General features: G+C 39.9%; 1 protein-coding gene across 2 annotated transcripts in view; it reads left to right on the forward strand.

The window, feature by feature from the left end:
* The window catches only part of MAPKAPK5 (MAPK activated protein kinase 5), a 31,791-nt gene that overhangs the window by 12,103 nt on the left and 4,888 nt on the right, over positions 1–14,800 (forward strand). The window contains exons 6-12 of one of the 2 annotated variants that reach the window (XM_054006606.1): positions 1,518–1,607; positions 2,818–2,913; positions 4,362–4,442; positions 7,716–7,903; positions 10,582–10,702; positions 11,419–11,549; positions 14,257–14,378. In XM_054006606.1, coding sequence (XP_053862581.1) covers positions 1,518–1,607; positions 2,818–2,913; positions 4,362–4,442; positions 7,716–7,903; positions 10,582–10,702; positions 11,419–11,549; positions 14,257–14,378 — 829 coding nt within the window. The remainder of the gene's footprint in view (positions 1–1,517; positions 1,608–2,817; positions 2,914–4,361; positions 4,443–7,715; positions 7,904–10,581; positions 10,703–11,418; positions 11,550–14,256; positions 14,379–14,800) is intronic. The other variant, XM_054006607.1, reaches the window with a different exon arrangement.

Genomic DNA, 14,800 nt, shown 5'->3' on the forward strand with positions numbered 1-14,800 from the left:
TGAAGTGTTCATTGCAATTACCTTTCTGGTTTTCCGTTCTGTGCAATGGACCAGCATAGAAATTAGATGAGAAGTGCAGGATTGTTCTCCGCAGTAAATTTACTAGTGGTTTATGAAGTTTGGTTTTAAAAGACAGCACACTTTCTGAACAAGAGAGTCTCCAGGAAGAACTCGTCAAAAGTATCTTTGTTTATTTAACTCTTTTTTTCCCCCCTTTTTTTTTTTAAGCACATGGACATAATTCAGTTCATTTAGGTCCCAGTCCTACAACCATGCATGTGTGAAGTCCATTGATTTCAATGAGACCACACACATGCATAAAGTTACTTATGAGTGCATTAGTGTTTGTAAGACTGGGGTTTTAGAAACTATTTTAAAATGTTATTCGTATGTCTGGTGTTTCCTGAATAATATCTGCATTTAGAGCATTTTACCCCTGTGTGCCCAGTTAATGAAGCCTTGACACACAGCTTACCTGAGAACTCATATTTACACTTCTGTATTTGCTTCTGGGTTAAGTTAGCATTAAAGCTCTCATTGCACTATTTCTTAAAGCATTCATCACCCTATCCTGAGACCCTGCTTGGGCAGAAGTCCCACTGAAATCAATGTATTCTCCCCAATAACGACTGCTTGACTGGGCCTTAATTTTGTTTTGTGTCAATGATGTTATGTAAACATTTTATTTCCTTTCATTGTTTAAATGAATTACACCTTCACATGTACAATCTGTGGAGTCTTAGGACTAGGTAACAAGTTTCTAAACAATTGCAGCAGTGTAAAACTATCATCCTCGTACCTTGGAAGGACTGCTAGTAGTTTTCTGTGTCACACGGAACAGGTGAAATGTAGACAGTCCATTAATGTGTTAAAGAATAAAGTTGCCTGAATGTTAGCTCTTAAGTAATGAAAGAGAGAAAATTTTGGCTGAAATCAACCTTCATAGCTGAAGTCCTGAAATAAGAACTTCACTGTTGAAAGTTAAGCAGAATGTAATCGCTTGACTCGATGACCTCTCGAGGTCCCTTCCAGTCCTATAATCTATGAATAATCTATGAGTACCTGCAAGCATGTTTGTGACACTGCTGACCAAGTACAGCAAAGAAAGGGACACTGTCATGATAAAACCTCAGTATTGAAAATGCATTACAGACCTGGGTTAGTAATATTGTACTGCTCTGGCATATTACGTAATGAAAAGAAAATCACAATTTATGCTGTTTGTTTTCCTTTTGTCTAAGCTTAATGAAATGTAAATTGAATAGACTGGTCAGTGGGTCTACTTCTAGGCAGTTTCACTTCCTGATTTCCATGCATTAGTGCAGTGCACTGTTTGGGTTTCCAGCGCTGCACAGGAATGTCTGAATCTAAAATTGGCTTTCATTAAATATTTAACTTCTCTCTGAAAACATTTGGGGCCTAAACTATGCTACAGTGTCTCTTTAAAGTGCAAAAATACTGTCCAGGCAAAGGGAGAAGTTCTATAACTGTAGTTGATTTATTGTGCCCTTTTTCAGATAGCTTTGGCTTTGCAGCACTGTCACACGTTAAACATTGCACACAGAGACCTCAAGCCTGAGAATCTCCTCTTCAAGGATAACTCTTTGGTAAGATGGGGACTTAGTTTTCTTTCTTTCTTGGTGAATTTTATAACATGATCAAAGATGAAGCTCAGAAAAGTGGAAAATACTAATAATACTAGTTCCTATATAGTGGTTTTCATCCGTAGTTCTCAACGTGCTTTACAAAGAGAGGTCATTGTGCAGTGAGATCAGCCCAATCTTTTGGTGATAGGAATCCAAAGGAGTCAGTCATGTGCTCCTTCTCAGTGCCCCAATGAAATCAGATTGTGATTTCCTCAGACCAGAACACGTCCGCACCTATGAGATCTTACCTCGGGCCAAATCCTGTGCCTAGGCACGAAAACGCGATAAATGGACCTTACATAAGGGATCTTTTCAAGGGTTTGGATGGGACAGAATCCTTCCTACTCTGTTTTTATTACCGTAGTCACTGCATCTCCACCCCTCCCACCCCCAACACACACTTGCAAATATACACCGTACGGGTGTTTTGACTAGAGCAGGGGTGGCCAAATTGTAGCTCAGGAGCCACACGCGACTCTTTTACAGTTAAAGTGCAGCTCCTGGAGGCCCCCACCCGCAATCCCCCTTCTCCCCCTCACAGATTGGCGGGGAGGGGAGGTCAGGGCGTCTGGCCCATGGGGCATGCCTGCTGGGGCCCTGAGCCTTGGCAGACACCTTCGACGGGGCAGAAGCCTCAAGTCCCACCATCCTGCTGCAGGGCAGAAGCCCCGAGCCCCGACCGGTGAGCCCCACAGGGCTGAAGCCCCGAGCCCCGACAGGCGCACCCGGCTCTCAAGGTTATGAAGATTATTGTATGTGGCTCAGAGGGCCAGTAAGTTTGGCCACCCCTGGACTAGAGGATCCATATAGTGTGGAACCACTGTTTATGGCCCATCACATCCCTCCCTACTCCCCACCACTCTGCATATACAATGGAACCACCACAGTTTGTGAGTAGGACCTTGCAGACAAGGGGGTGGGATATACTTTGAGTTTCTAAGAGCAGCCTGGAGCACAAAGGGTATTCATTGCTCAAGTAAATCAATTCATGACACCAGGATAGCAGCCTTGTGGCAGTGGGAAGGAAATAGCTGAAAAAGAGGAGTAAGCTACGGCAGGAATGCGATGAGAGTCGACTGCAAGAGGGAAGGAAGAACGCTATATTGTAAAGTAAAAGAAATTCAAATACAACAAGATTCCATAATAAAATCCCTCCTGCTGCTTGTTTCAGGACGCTCCAGTTAAGTTGTGCGACTTTGGATTTGCCAAGATAGACCAAGGTGACTTGATGACACCCCAGTTCACTCCATACTATGTAGCACCTCAGGTAATGAATGATTGTCCTTTCAGTTATAGAGAAATAACGCATGCAGTATTTATTGGCCACGCCTTTGTACACATGCCAGTCTAATACCCCTTTCTAGAGACTACTAAGGGACTCTTGTGTGGGAGTCATGAATAAATGGTTAGTGTGGCTAGCCTTTCAAAACGAAGTGCCTGTTGCTTTACACCACTGCAATCTACTGGTGACAGCAGGGGACTGTGAGACGAGGGTCTAGAGGCTGTTTCTAGCGTGGACTCTGCATTGCTGCCTGCCCTTGGTTACATCAGTTAGCCTTTCTGGGTTGTAGTTTTCCAAGTAAAATGGTATTCGTACGTATTAGTAAAATGGAGATAAATCTTGAATTCTGATCTCCCTCGAAGGGAGGGTCATCTGTAAATTGGGCAGAAACCTATTGTTGCATCTGTGTTGAGACTTAGGGTCTCAAACTGAGCTCTGGTTGTGTTAACACAGATGATCTAGGGATGCCTGTTGTACTCCTTGCCCCGGTGCAAGCTTATATTAAATTACATTTTAAAAAGCTACATTACAAGAACAGTAAGTTGCAAAGTCAAGTGCTCAGAAGTTAGGAAATGCCAGAAATCAAGTTCTCCATGCATCCTTCATATGGCCCCTGGGTGCACATATGCTGTCTTTAATTATATGATCCCTCCCCCCTCCTTTCCTCAATCCTCTGCAGCCAAGTCAGATTAATTCCTCCTCCTCCTTGCTGCCTGGGTACCAGTAGGGTGAGCGTTGAGAGCACAGCAGAGGCAGTCTCCCTGCTCTGTTGTGGGGCCTGGCATCACAGCAGCCTCTGAAAGCCAGGAGCAGGAATTGTAGGGAAAGTCCTGGTGAGCCCCTGCAGCCCCATGAGGGAGCATGTTCACTCATTCGATGGGATGGTGCATGCGTATTCCCCTCAGCATGTAGACGTATGAGGGGCTGGAGCATGCTTAGTGAAGATGGACTCTCTGGAAAATTTAGCTGTTCAACTCTGCCCAGTCTCTAAGGAGCAGATTTTTTGGAGGCTTATAACTTGATCCAAATTGGGCAAATTTTCACGGGGAAAGCAAAAAAAGGCACGTCCCTGGCTCCAGGGCAACACCCGCTGCTGGAGGTACTAGAGCTTCCCAACAAAAGAGTTGGAAGGATTTTTTTTTGTACATTAGTTAAACATCTAACCTTCATTCTCTAACTTCATTTTTTTGCTAACCTCATTCTCAGAAGTGGTCAAATCATTTTAGCTGAAACTTTCCCCCCCAAAAAATCAGCCTCAGGCAGATACCTGACAAGGAAAATTTCAGCCTGAACTGTTTGTTTGGCAAAGTTTTAAGCAGCTGAAAATAGGGTCATACAATGGAAAGGGTCAGGCAGCTTTAACTATAGGCATGTGATTTAGATTTGTACTGTAATTTCTAATGTGGATTCTTGTTTTTGTCTCCCTGCAACAGGTACTGGAGGCACAAAGACGACATCAGAAAGAGAAATCTGGTATTATCCCTACCTCACCAACACCCTACACTTACAACAAGGTAAAGTTTTCAAAGAATCTGGGTGTTGACATCTTTTAAGGAAAGTGCTTTTTCCTTCTGCAGGTAGATGCAACCATAGAAGTAACTGTAATAGCTGCTTATCACACTACCATGAAGTGGGGCATTTGTGACCAGGAACAGTAAAAAGGTTCAGACTCTAGGCTTTCTAATACATAAAACTAACCAGATTATACCACACAGAGTTTCCCAGTGAAAAGCAGGAACGATAACGAACCTTAGGGAAATGTCACTTTGCCAAATGACCCTTTCTTTAGCAGGAATGGAATAACCTCAGGGAGAGAGTTTTTGATTTGGCTACTTTACAATGTAGCAAGTGTTGGAAAATAAAAATTTTAAAAACGAGCAGGTGGTGCATTGGCACTACTGTCAGTACTCTTTCCTGGGTATATGGTTGGTCTGGTTTCATTAAGTGGGCTTGGAGAATTGTGTGCAGGTAAGTATTATGATATGGAGGAAGGTAAAATATTGCCACAAAAATGCATTTAATTGCAACTTAGCTTAATAGTTCAAAATACATATGTCCCTGTTGTTCATAGTTGCTTTTTTCAATAATCAGTTATTATTTTAGGGTTAATCGATTTCAGAGGTACTATGATTGGTTTCTGCTTGTTAACTGGGCTGCACAGATTAGCTGTCCCAGGTCTAGAGATGCATGACATGCTTAACTATGGTTCTGGCTTTGAGTTCTTCTTTCTGATGGAAGTGATCTCTTGGTCTGAAGTATGAACTCCTTCATAATAGCACGATCAAACGAGAAATATGCCAGCGCTGTTAGCAATAGCACAGTATTAGTAACAGTAACGGTATTAAAAACTGCAAGGAAAATGATTCCATTGGGATATACCTGCTTGGGAAGAAATTATTTCACCACTGTCAAAGGCTCTTGCAAAATAATCCTCTCTTTTGTTGATATTAGGGGCTCCTGATAGCACGATAGCAGAGCCTGCTAACTTGGGCTCTCTTATTCATACTGTTGACTTTTTTTAAGATGAGAAATAGTTTTATTATACAATGGGAAACTACTTTAGTGTCTGTACCAGTAAAGTCATAGGTATCACAGCTGATGCTAGGATTGTCTTGGCAAAGGTTGTGATAGAATTTGTCCTGAGATTTCTTTTATGAGCACTCTCAAGGCTAACCAGGAAGGTCGTATTCCTTTTTGGCTTCTCCTAAAAACTGAGTCTGCTTACCAGCATCTTTCCCTCCATAATTAGTGGTGTTTTGGGCACTTAGGGTTTTCCTGTGAGGTTTTCAGCTTTGATTGAAGAAAGCCTAGAGTTCTCTGATTGCAAGGGAAAATGTTTGCACTGACATCACTCTCAAGGGTAATTCTTCAGCTCAGCATACACTGAGTCTTTGGTATATGGAGGTACATTTGAGTAGACTATATCAGAAATCCAAATGGTAGTACACAGAGGTGATCTCTACTGCATTACCCCATATGTCTTGCTTGCTTCTTCCTTTTCAGGAGGAATCCCTGAAAAGTAGCTTGGTTAGAGTTTAGCGGGAAGAAACCAGTACTTTCCAGACACTTACATAAATAATGGAATGGACAGAACAGGTCTCCGACAGGAGTTTCTTTCAGTATAGTGATTCACATACCGTGGCTCTCTCACACCCTCTCTCATCCATTTACCATTGAGCCTCAGGGATAGGGAAAGTGGTCCAAATGCTTTTTGATAAGCTCTTAAAAGTCACAACGGGGGGACATGGGGTGTACTTTTGTGGACTGCAACAGGTAGACTACCCAATAGCGGATAAGTAATTTCTCTCCCTTTCAGTACGGAAGTGTCAAATGCAACTCTTGCAAGTCCTAAAAAAAAATATTTTTTCACTGTCCTGTTGATACAGAGCTTGAAGGCAGTTTTGTTCCTTCAGTGAATTAAATCTGTACATTATCAAAGTATGAATTATATTTTAGCATAAAGGAAAGAGTCAGAAGAATAGGAATGAACTCCACAGTGCGTACCTGTATTGACAAGATTAACCAGTTTGTTGCCAATGTGTTATCCCTTTTCACCCTGTTTAGTTTTCGTCTTGTCCCGTGGAATTATACTGTGATAAGCAGCATTGTTTGCATGTGACGGAGATCACTTAATGAACTGTTCCAGCTCATTCTTGAACAGCTTTCAGTCATAGCTTCATTAACTAGCTAGGAGTGGTGTATAAAATGTTCTTACCAGTATCCTCCTGCCAAATGTGACTCACTGTAAAAACAGCACCTAACATATGCCCTGCTCTCTGAAATAGACTGTGATAAACTCCCACGTAAACTGTCTTTACATAGTAATTCAGGGCCACTCTGATTGCAAATGTTTAATGATCCACCTTCATGAGTAATAAATGCTGCTTATGTCATTTTGCTACAAAGTTAAATTGGAGGAAAAGCCCTTCCCTTGAGCCTTTGAGTGTTTTTTGTGTGTGTGTGTGTGTGTGTGTGTGTGTGTACTGGATCAGGAGAGAGAGAGAGAGAGTGTGTGTGTGTAATATTTTGGGGGTTTTTTTTGTAAGTACAGAATTGGCTGTTAAAATGTAGACTCTAAGGGTGGAATGCTCAAAAGAGGTTAAGCTCCTATCTTCCATTGAAATCACTGGAAACCTGGGGAAAATTTTGACCATGAAAGGTATCTGGTGAAACCACATAGGAGTTTGTTTGAATTTTTTTTTTTTTTTTTTTTTTTTTTTTTTAAAACAACTGACTTTTTGTAGAAGTAAAACATGTTGGGTATCTACTTTCCAAATCCACCCTGAGGATCTGGGTGTCAGAAGGCCCTTCAGTAAGTCAGAGGCATATGCAGGTATACTGGGCAAACTTGTGAAGTGTTGTACAATTTGTTTTTGACTGATCTATATACAAGGATACTTGAATCTTAGCATGTCACTATCAGAACATTACTAAGTACACTGGGAAATTACTCATTTAAAAAAAAAGATTTAAAAAAAAAATACACAACTAATTTAGCTGGCAAAAATACTTAAAATTTAATCTTTCTATTTAAGAAAAAGGTAAAGTATTAAGCAGCTAATGGGAGGGGAAAAAAAACTTTTGAAATCTAAATTCTTATAGAGTTTGGACACTTTTTTCATTGATTTTGTTTTTCCCTCTCCAATAAACTAATTCAGACCAGACCACTAGATAGAGACCAAAAGGTATTTCAGCATTTCATAAGAAGTCGTGTAGATCTTTTAACATGGCTACACAGTGCTTTGCCGTAAGTTGTGCCCCAAAAGTGATAATTTCCTTGCTTTCAGAGCTGTGACTTGTGGTCCCTGGGTGTCATTATTTATGTGATGCTGTGCGGATACCCTCCTTTTTACTCCAAACACCACAGTCGGACAATTCCAAAGGACATGCGGAAAAAGATCATGACAGGAAGTTTTGAATTTCCAGAGGAAGAATGGAGCCAGATCTCAGAAATGGCAAAAGACATTGTGAGAAAGTGAGTCAGTTGAGGAAAATGTTATGTTACTCTTTATTATTTATATCAAGACATTGGAAAATCACTAAATATTTTGTCACTAAAGGCTCCGTTTTCAAAAGGAAAAAAATTGTCTACCGTGTATAAAACTGGAACATTGTATTTCATATTCAGCATGAACAAAGGTTGGTAAATGTTTTCCCTTGTTTCTCTCTTTCCAAACTACTGTCTTCACATTTTATCGGCTCCTACCACTAAATTATTTAGAGTTGCATGGAGATTTAGCCTTTAACGGGGAGCGGTACAGTTAAATCCTCATGCAACACTTCTGGAAAAGTACAGGTGTTGAATGCGTAGTGCACGTGTACCCAGTCTAAACCAAGCAGCTGATCAGAAGTGGTTTTTGAGCACAGAGCTAAAGTTTTTCTGGTATGTATTTTATCAAAGGGACTCTGTCAGGTCACGTTTGGATTAAAATTTGAGCGTTAAAATCTGTTAAACCCTAAGACCCCCAAATAAGTATTTCTGTACATTTTTTTTAAAAGCAAATAAATATTCCCTGAAGTGTTCGCAGCTCAAACATTGCAGCACTCTGCTATTGCATGATAACCAGAAAATGGAACTGATCAGAAGCCAACCGCATTTTTAAAAGTGAAATTGACTAGTTGCATTTTCACTGTTCAATCAGAGAAATGAAAAAAAAAAAAAAATTAAAAGCAACATAAATAGTGAAAATCAAATCTATTTAATTATTTTAACCTGACACTGTCCCCTTTAAGGCACTGTAAAAACTCCAGGAGCATACTTTTGTAAATATTGGAGGAACCGGTTTTTAATGGTCTAGAGAAAGTCCAGAAGGGCTTTGACATACAAATTGCAGTTATGGTTTCACTGAAACCTTCACTTAGAGGGAAATCCGCTTTTTTCATACAGCAGCTTCACTCTAAGAAGGTTCCCCTGTATTTCAAAATGGCCACGATATTGGATTCTACAGACTGTCACTAATTTGGATAAAGTCAGTTTTCTTTCATTCTCTTTAATAAACTTTCAAAACTACTTTTCTTCTTTGTCCTTCTCCAGCAAATGTGTCAGAACCTGTCTATGGCTTGATGTGCAGTAAGATATTTAAGTCTGTATAGAGGATCCTCTTGTTTGAGAGAGGTTCTTAGCCTGTATGTGCACTGTTTTCTGTTTATTTTGGGGTTTTAAAAAAATAGATTGTTATTCACATGAGCCTTGGCTCTGGAGGTCACATTCTGCCTTCAGGTGGCTGCTTGCTTTGGAGCCTGTTTAGCTGATATGTGGCCTTGATCTTTACTTAAGAATAAGACTATAAATGATCCCTTTTAAATCTAAAGAAAAAAATGCATATGGCTTGGGGTCTTGAATCAAAACTGAAATGGAGACTTGTTTGCCACCTGTGCCTTGTACCTAAATCTATGGACTAGCCTGGGGCACTGCTGACATTTCTGTAAAAGTCACCTACTTTTTCTTTCTATATTGAACAATTCTGCTATACAATCAGATAATCAGTTTACTGTATAGTTGTGCAAGAAAGTTAATTGTGGCTTAAATAGACCGTATTGTTTTGTCTATTTCCAACTTGACCTTTATCTTTGACCAATCAGCAATACCAATAATATATCAGCCATAATACGGACATCTTATTTTATATTAAACAGTTGTGCTTAATAGTGGGAGCTTTAATTTTCCTGCAGAATCTTTTCCAGGCTGCTCTTTCTAGTGATTTGTCTTTCTCCCATGGCTACTGTAAACATTCTCTCCATAACAATCCATAAGGTTTTCACAGAATCTCACAATGCAACTCTTCTTTACAATCCTATGTGGGACTCTACAGTTGTTACATTATAGTAAAATTGTGCTTTGAGTGTTGGTATAAGTAAAAAGCAAAGAAGAAACAGATATCTGGCAGTATAGAAACTTAGGTGGAAATAGCTAATTTATCCAGTTATCATGGGAGAGCTGAGTATTCTGGAGGCTGTGCAATCAGTGTCAGGGACGGAAGGGAAAGGAGGCCATCCACCTGTTGCAAGCACAGCCATTAAATAGTTGCCTAAATCAGTAGGTCACTGGAGAGTTCTTTATATTAAGTGCTGCTAAATCACCAGAGATAGAGGTTGTCTCAGTTGCAAAGGTGTCCACTTGTCCATCCTTCTGCTGAGGAAACAGTGCAAAGAAGTTGCATTATAGGAGCAGAGTCTGTTCAGTAAACAAATACCTAGCTTTGAAATTCTGCCTTACTCCGCATGCACAAAATCCTTGATTAAGTAAGTCCCACTAGCTGGCAGATCTGTAGAAGTGCATTTCCAGAGAATGTTGATCCTTTTTGCGTGGGGTATTTCTTAAAGGAGGAGAACTTTTTCTACCACAGGATCTGAAGATACAAGTTAGCTGAGTGCAGTCATTACAGGATCCCTTTCTCACTTTGTGTCACTGAAGATACCCACTGTGACTCTGCAGTGCTTAAATAGATCTCCAGAAAGAGTCATTGGAATAAAATGACTGATGAGGAGCAAATCGTTTGTGAGAGGTTTTGTTGGCATTCTAGTCAAAGAAGAACTCTCATCTCTGGGGATGGTAACTGCAAAATTAAAAGCACTCTGATTCTAGGCAGAACAGAAGGTTGTTGCTTAGAAAGAACGGAGCATCTTTAAGGACCGATTTGTTTTCTCTCTCAGGCTGCTGAAGGTAAAGCCCGAGGAACGGCTGACTATAGAAGGAGTCCTGGACCATCCCTGGCTAAACTCCACTGAAGCTCTCGATAACATTTTGCCCTCTTCCCAAATGATGATGGACAAGGTTTAGATAACGTTTTATTATTTCAAAAAGGTCAAGTCTGGAAACGGGCCACATTGATGTTTGTTAAGCATTTTGTTTTAAAACTATGTCCTGCAGATTAAGAGCTCAGATGTTGATGACCTTCAGAAAGAGAAGGAGAATCTTTGTTCCTGAAACCAAAAAGTTTCATTTAAAACTGGGCTAGAAAGAAAATGCTTGAAGATCGGCTGTAAAGAGCAACCCTGACCTAGTGAGACTCAGGAGGAGATGGACAGTTATAGTAAATGTGACCTATTAGGGTTCTTCTGTCTCTAGGTGCTTTGCTCACTTCAGTATTGCATCCTTTTTCTCCTTCGTTTACCTTGGTTCTGCAGCTATGAGTCCATTGGTTGGCAGTCAGGGGTTCAGCTGTGTGGTCTGTATCACCCCCTTTAAATGACTAAGTGGAAAACTCATTTGCACAAAGGTGGTCGCACACTCAGGTCTCTAAGATCATGGAAGTTAGACATGGAGAAGACCCATTAGACTGAGTCCAGGCCCTTGTAAGGTCAGGATATTATCCAGCACAGGGTCACTGCTCAGTACTGAGCTGGTCTTGTGTAGCACAAGCATGATTTTATTGTGCATCCCTGAAATGCGTGCAGGATTTTTATGAACTGTTTTTGTACTGGCTTATATTGGCCTTTTATACACAAAGGAACTAATTAAAACACTATGTGTAACTTTTTCCATTCCAGGCAATGGTTGCTGGGATACAACAGGCTCACGCAGAACAGCTTGCTAACATGAGAATCCAAGACCTCAAAGTCAGCCTCAAACCCCTCCACTCTGTCAACAATCCAATTCTACGCAAGAGAAAATTGCTAGGGTAACTTTCTAAAAAAAAATTTCTAATGTTTTACAATCTAATAATTCCTAAATGTCAGAAGCCAGGATGCTTCAATTGTTGTTTAACACTTAAACCTCTGTTAAGGTTTGTTTGACTGAAATTCCTAAAATGTCTGGTTGGTTGGTTGGTTGGCTAGTTCCTACTTCCTGTGCTGAAACAGCCGGAGTCAAACCTAGTAACCATAATACATGTATAGCATCTTCACAGCTCATCAACAACTCATGTCGATTTAATTAATTACATTATCCACCTCTAATTCATGATTAATAGAGTCCCATTATCTTGCCCAGGGTGTCGCTGTTAGGCTGTCAGGCCTATAATTACCCAGTTCATCCTGTTTACCCTTTTTAAAAATTAGCACAACATTAGCTTTCTTCCAGAACTTCCCCAGTGCTCTCAGACTTATTGAAAAGCAAAATTAATGATCCAGTGAGCTCCTCAACCAGCTCTTTTAAAACTCTTGGATGCAAGTTGGACCTGTTGATCTTAAAATGTCTTATTTTACTAGCTTCTGTTTAGCATCCTCCAGAGATACTAGTGCAAGGCAAAGAGTGTAATCACCACTGTATGATGAAACTAGATCATATTTTTCTCCCCAAATATACCACAAAAATATTTATTGAACACTTCTGCCATTTCTGCATTATTATTGATAATTCAACCATTTATTCTAGCAAATTACCATTGCCAGAATACTTTTTGTTTCCAATATATTTTTAAAACTCCTTATTATCCTTAACACTGTTGGCCATAGATGTTGCCCTGTGTCCCTTAGCTTCCTTTATCAATTTTCTACACTTCATAACTTTTCTTTTATATTCATTACTGTCAGCTTCTGTTTTCTTCCATTTGTTATCTATTTTTTTATTTATAAGTTTGGTATATTGTATTAGGAATTTATGGACAGGACTTAAGAGGCACTTCGCAATCTACCTACCAAAGAGTTAAAATTTAAGCTTAACAAGAAAAAAAATTCTTTTGACACATCTGACACCACTTAAAATGACAAATGTTCAAATTAAGGCTAACAATCAAACAGTATGTGAACTTCAGAGCAGGTAATACACGTAAAATTCAAAAATTGGAAGCAACAGACTAACTATAACTTGTAATGGTATTTTGGATAGAGTAACTTTCCATTTGAGTAATAAGCAGATGGAGTGTAAGTATCTAGTTCTTACAAGTACAGTAAATTGAGTATAATTTTTTTTTCTTCTGCTATGGTTAGAAGCAGAGTAGCTACTCTTCTTGTTTTTTCCCCAAATAGTGTTTGTGTTCAGGTAGTTGGAATCTTTTATTACATTGTATTATGGCATTTTGTTTGGAAAAATAGTTGAATTTTTTTTTTAAATCTCTAGTTTTAAATGTATGGAAGGGCATATCAAGAGGGGCCCCGAAGGAATCAGTTACAGGTCCAGTTCTGTTCAATATCTTCATCAATTATATAGATAATGACAGAGAGAGTACACTTATAAAGTTTGCAGACAATACCAAGCTGGGAGGGGTTGCAAGTACTTTGGAAGATAGAATTAAAATTCAGAATTATCTGGACAAATTGGAGAAATGGTCTGAAGTAAATAGGATGAAATTCATTAAGGACAAATGCAAAGTACTCCACTTAGGAAGGAACAGTCAGTTGCACACATACAAAATGGGAAATGACTGTCAAGGAAGGAGTACTGCGGAAAGGGATCTGAGGGTCATAGTGGATCACAAGCTAAATATGAATCAGCAGTGTAACACTGTTGCAAAAAAAGCAAACATCATTCTGGGTTGTATAAGCAAGACACAAGAAGTAATTCTTCCGCTCTACTTCGCACTGATTAGGCCTCAACTGGAGTATTATGTCCAGTTCTGGGCACCATATTTCAGGAAAGATGTGGACAAATTGGAGAAAGTCCAGAGAAGAGCAACAAAAATTATTAAAGAAAACATGACCTAATGGGGGAAGATGGAAGAAATTGGGTTAGTTTAGTCTGGAGAAGAGAAGACTGAGAGGGGACATGCTAATAGTTTCCAAGTACATAAAAGGTTGTTGCAAGGAGGAGGAAGAAAAATGGTTCTTCTTAACCTATGAGGAGAGGACAAGAAGCAAGGGGCTTAAATTGCAGCAAGGGAGGTTTAGGTTGGACATTAGGAAAAACTTCCTAACTGTCAGGGTGCTTAAGCACTGGAATAAATTGCTTAGGGAGGTTGTGGAGTCTCCATCATTGGAGATTAAGAGCAGGTTAGACAAACACCTGTCAGAGATGGCCTAGATAATACTTTGTCCTGTCATGAGTGCAGGGAACTGAACTAGACGACCTCCCAAGGTCCCTTCCAGTCCTACGATTCTATATCATTTATAGTTAGAATGGAGCAGACCTAGCTATAAGAAAGTGGTTAGAGCAGGACAGCTGTTCTTATGATATTAGTAAAAGTCTTAATCTTCTGATCTAAGGTGCCATCAAAAGGCAGAATACTATGTCAGAACTTTTGATAAATCTACTTTATTTTACAGGTTTCCAGATCCCATAAGAGAAATATACATGGGTTCAGAATTGTGTATTGAGTAATGGATATGATCAGACTTCTTTCAAACTTCTGCTATTAGCAGTTATTTTCTTCTTAGATTTGGCTTTTGGTTACATGGCTGTGTTGTGCTCAGACTGTCATAGTGTTTCCTTCTCACTCCCATCTGTTACAGCACTAAACCGAAGGATGGTGTCTATATCCACGATCCTGAGAACGGAAGCGACGATTCCAATGTGGCTCTGGAAAAACTCAGAGATGTCATTGCACAGTGTATTCTACCACAGGCTGGTAAAGGTCACCACTTTTAAGAAAACTAATGCATGTTTACTGTGGTGCCAGTTTAGCCCCTGTGTCAGCAATGAAGGAGTATGCCCAGCGTTCCTATTGCAATAGTCAGTCTCAGGAAATAGGGAGCAGATTGCCTGACATGGAGTCCTAAAGGGGCTTGTTTTATAGCTATAGGACAATAGTTTCCTTGCAGGAAAGCCCAGCATCTTTGGAATTGTCCCTTTTTACCAGCCCTGAAGGCAACGCTAACACACACATGAATCAATGCCCTTTTGCCCTAGAATGTGTATCTCTAGGACACCATATACAGGAAACTTCATTGCAAAAGATTGATTCATATACATAACTTTAGTGCAACCCTTTGCTGATTTATGTGTGATGGGATGTCTAGCTAGAAGAGCCTTCCAGTGCTTGGGAGTCGCACATGC

This window comes from Malaclemys terrapin, chromosome 16, assembly GCF_027887155.1.
Source record: "Malaclemys terrapin pileata isolate rMalTer1 chromosome 16, rMalTer1.hap1, whole genome shotgun sequence".
In the NCBI taxonomy this organism is placed as follows: domain Eukaryota; kingdom Metazoa; phylum Chordata; order Testudines; family Emydidae; genus Malaclemys; species Malaclemys terrapin.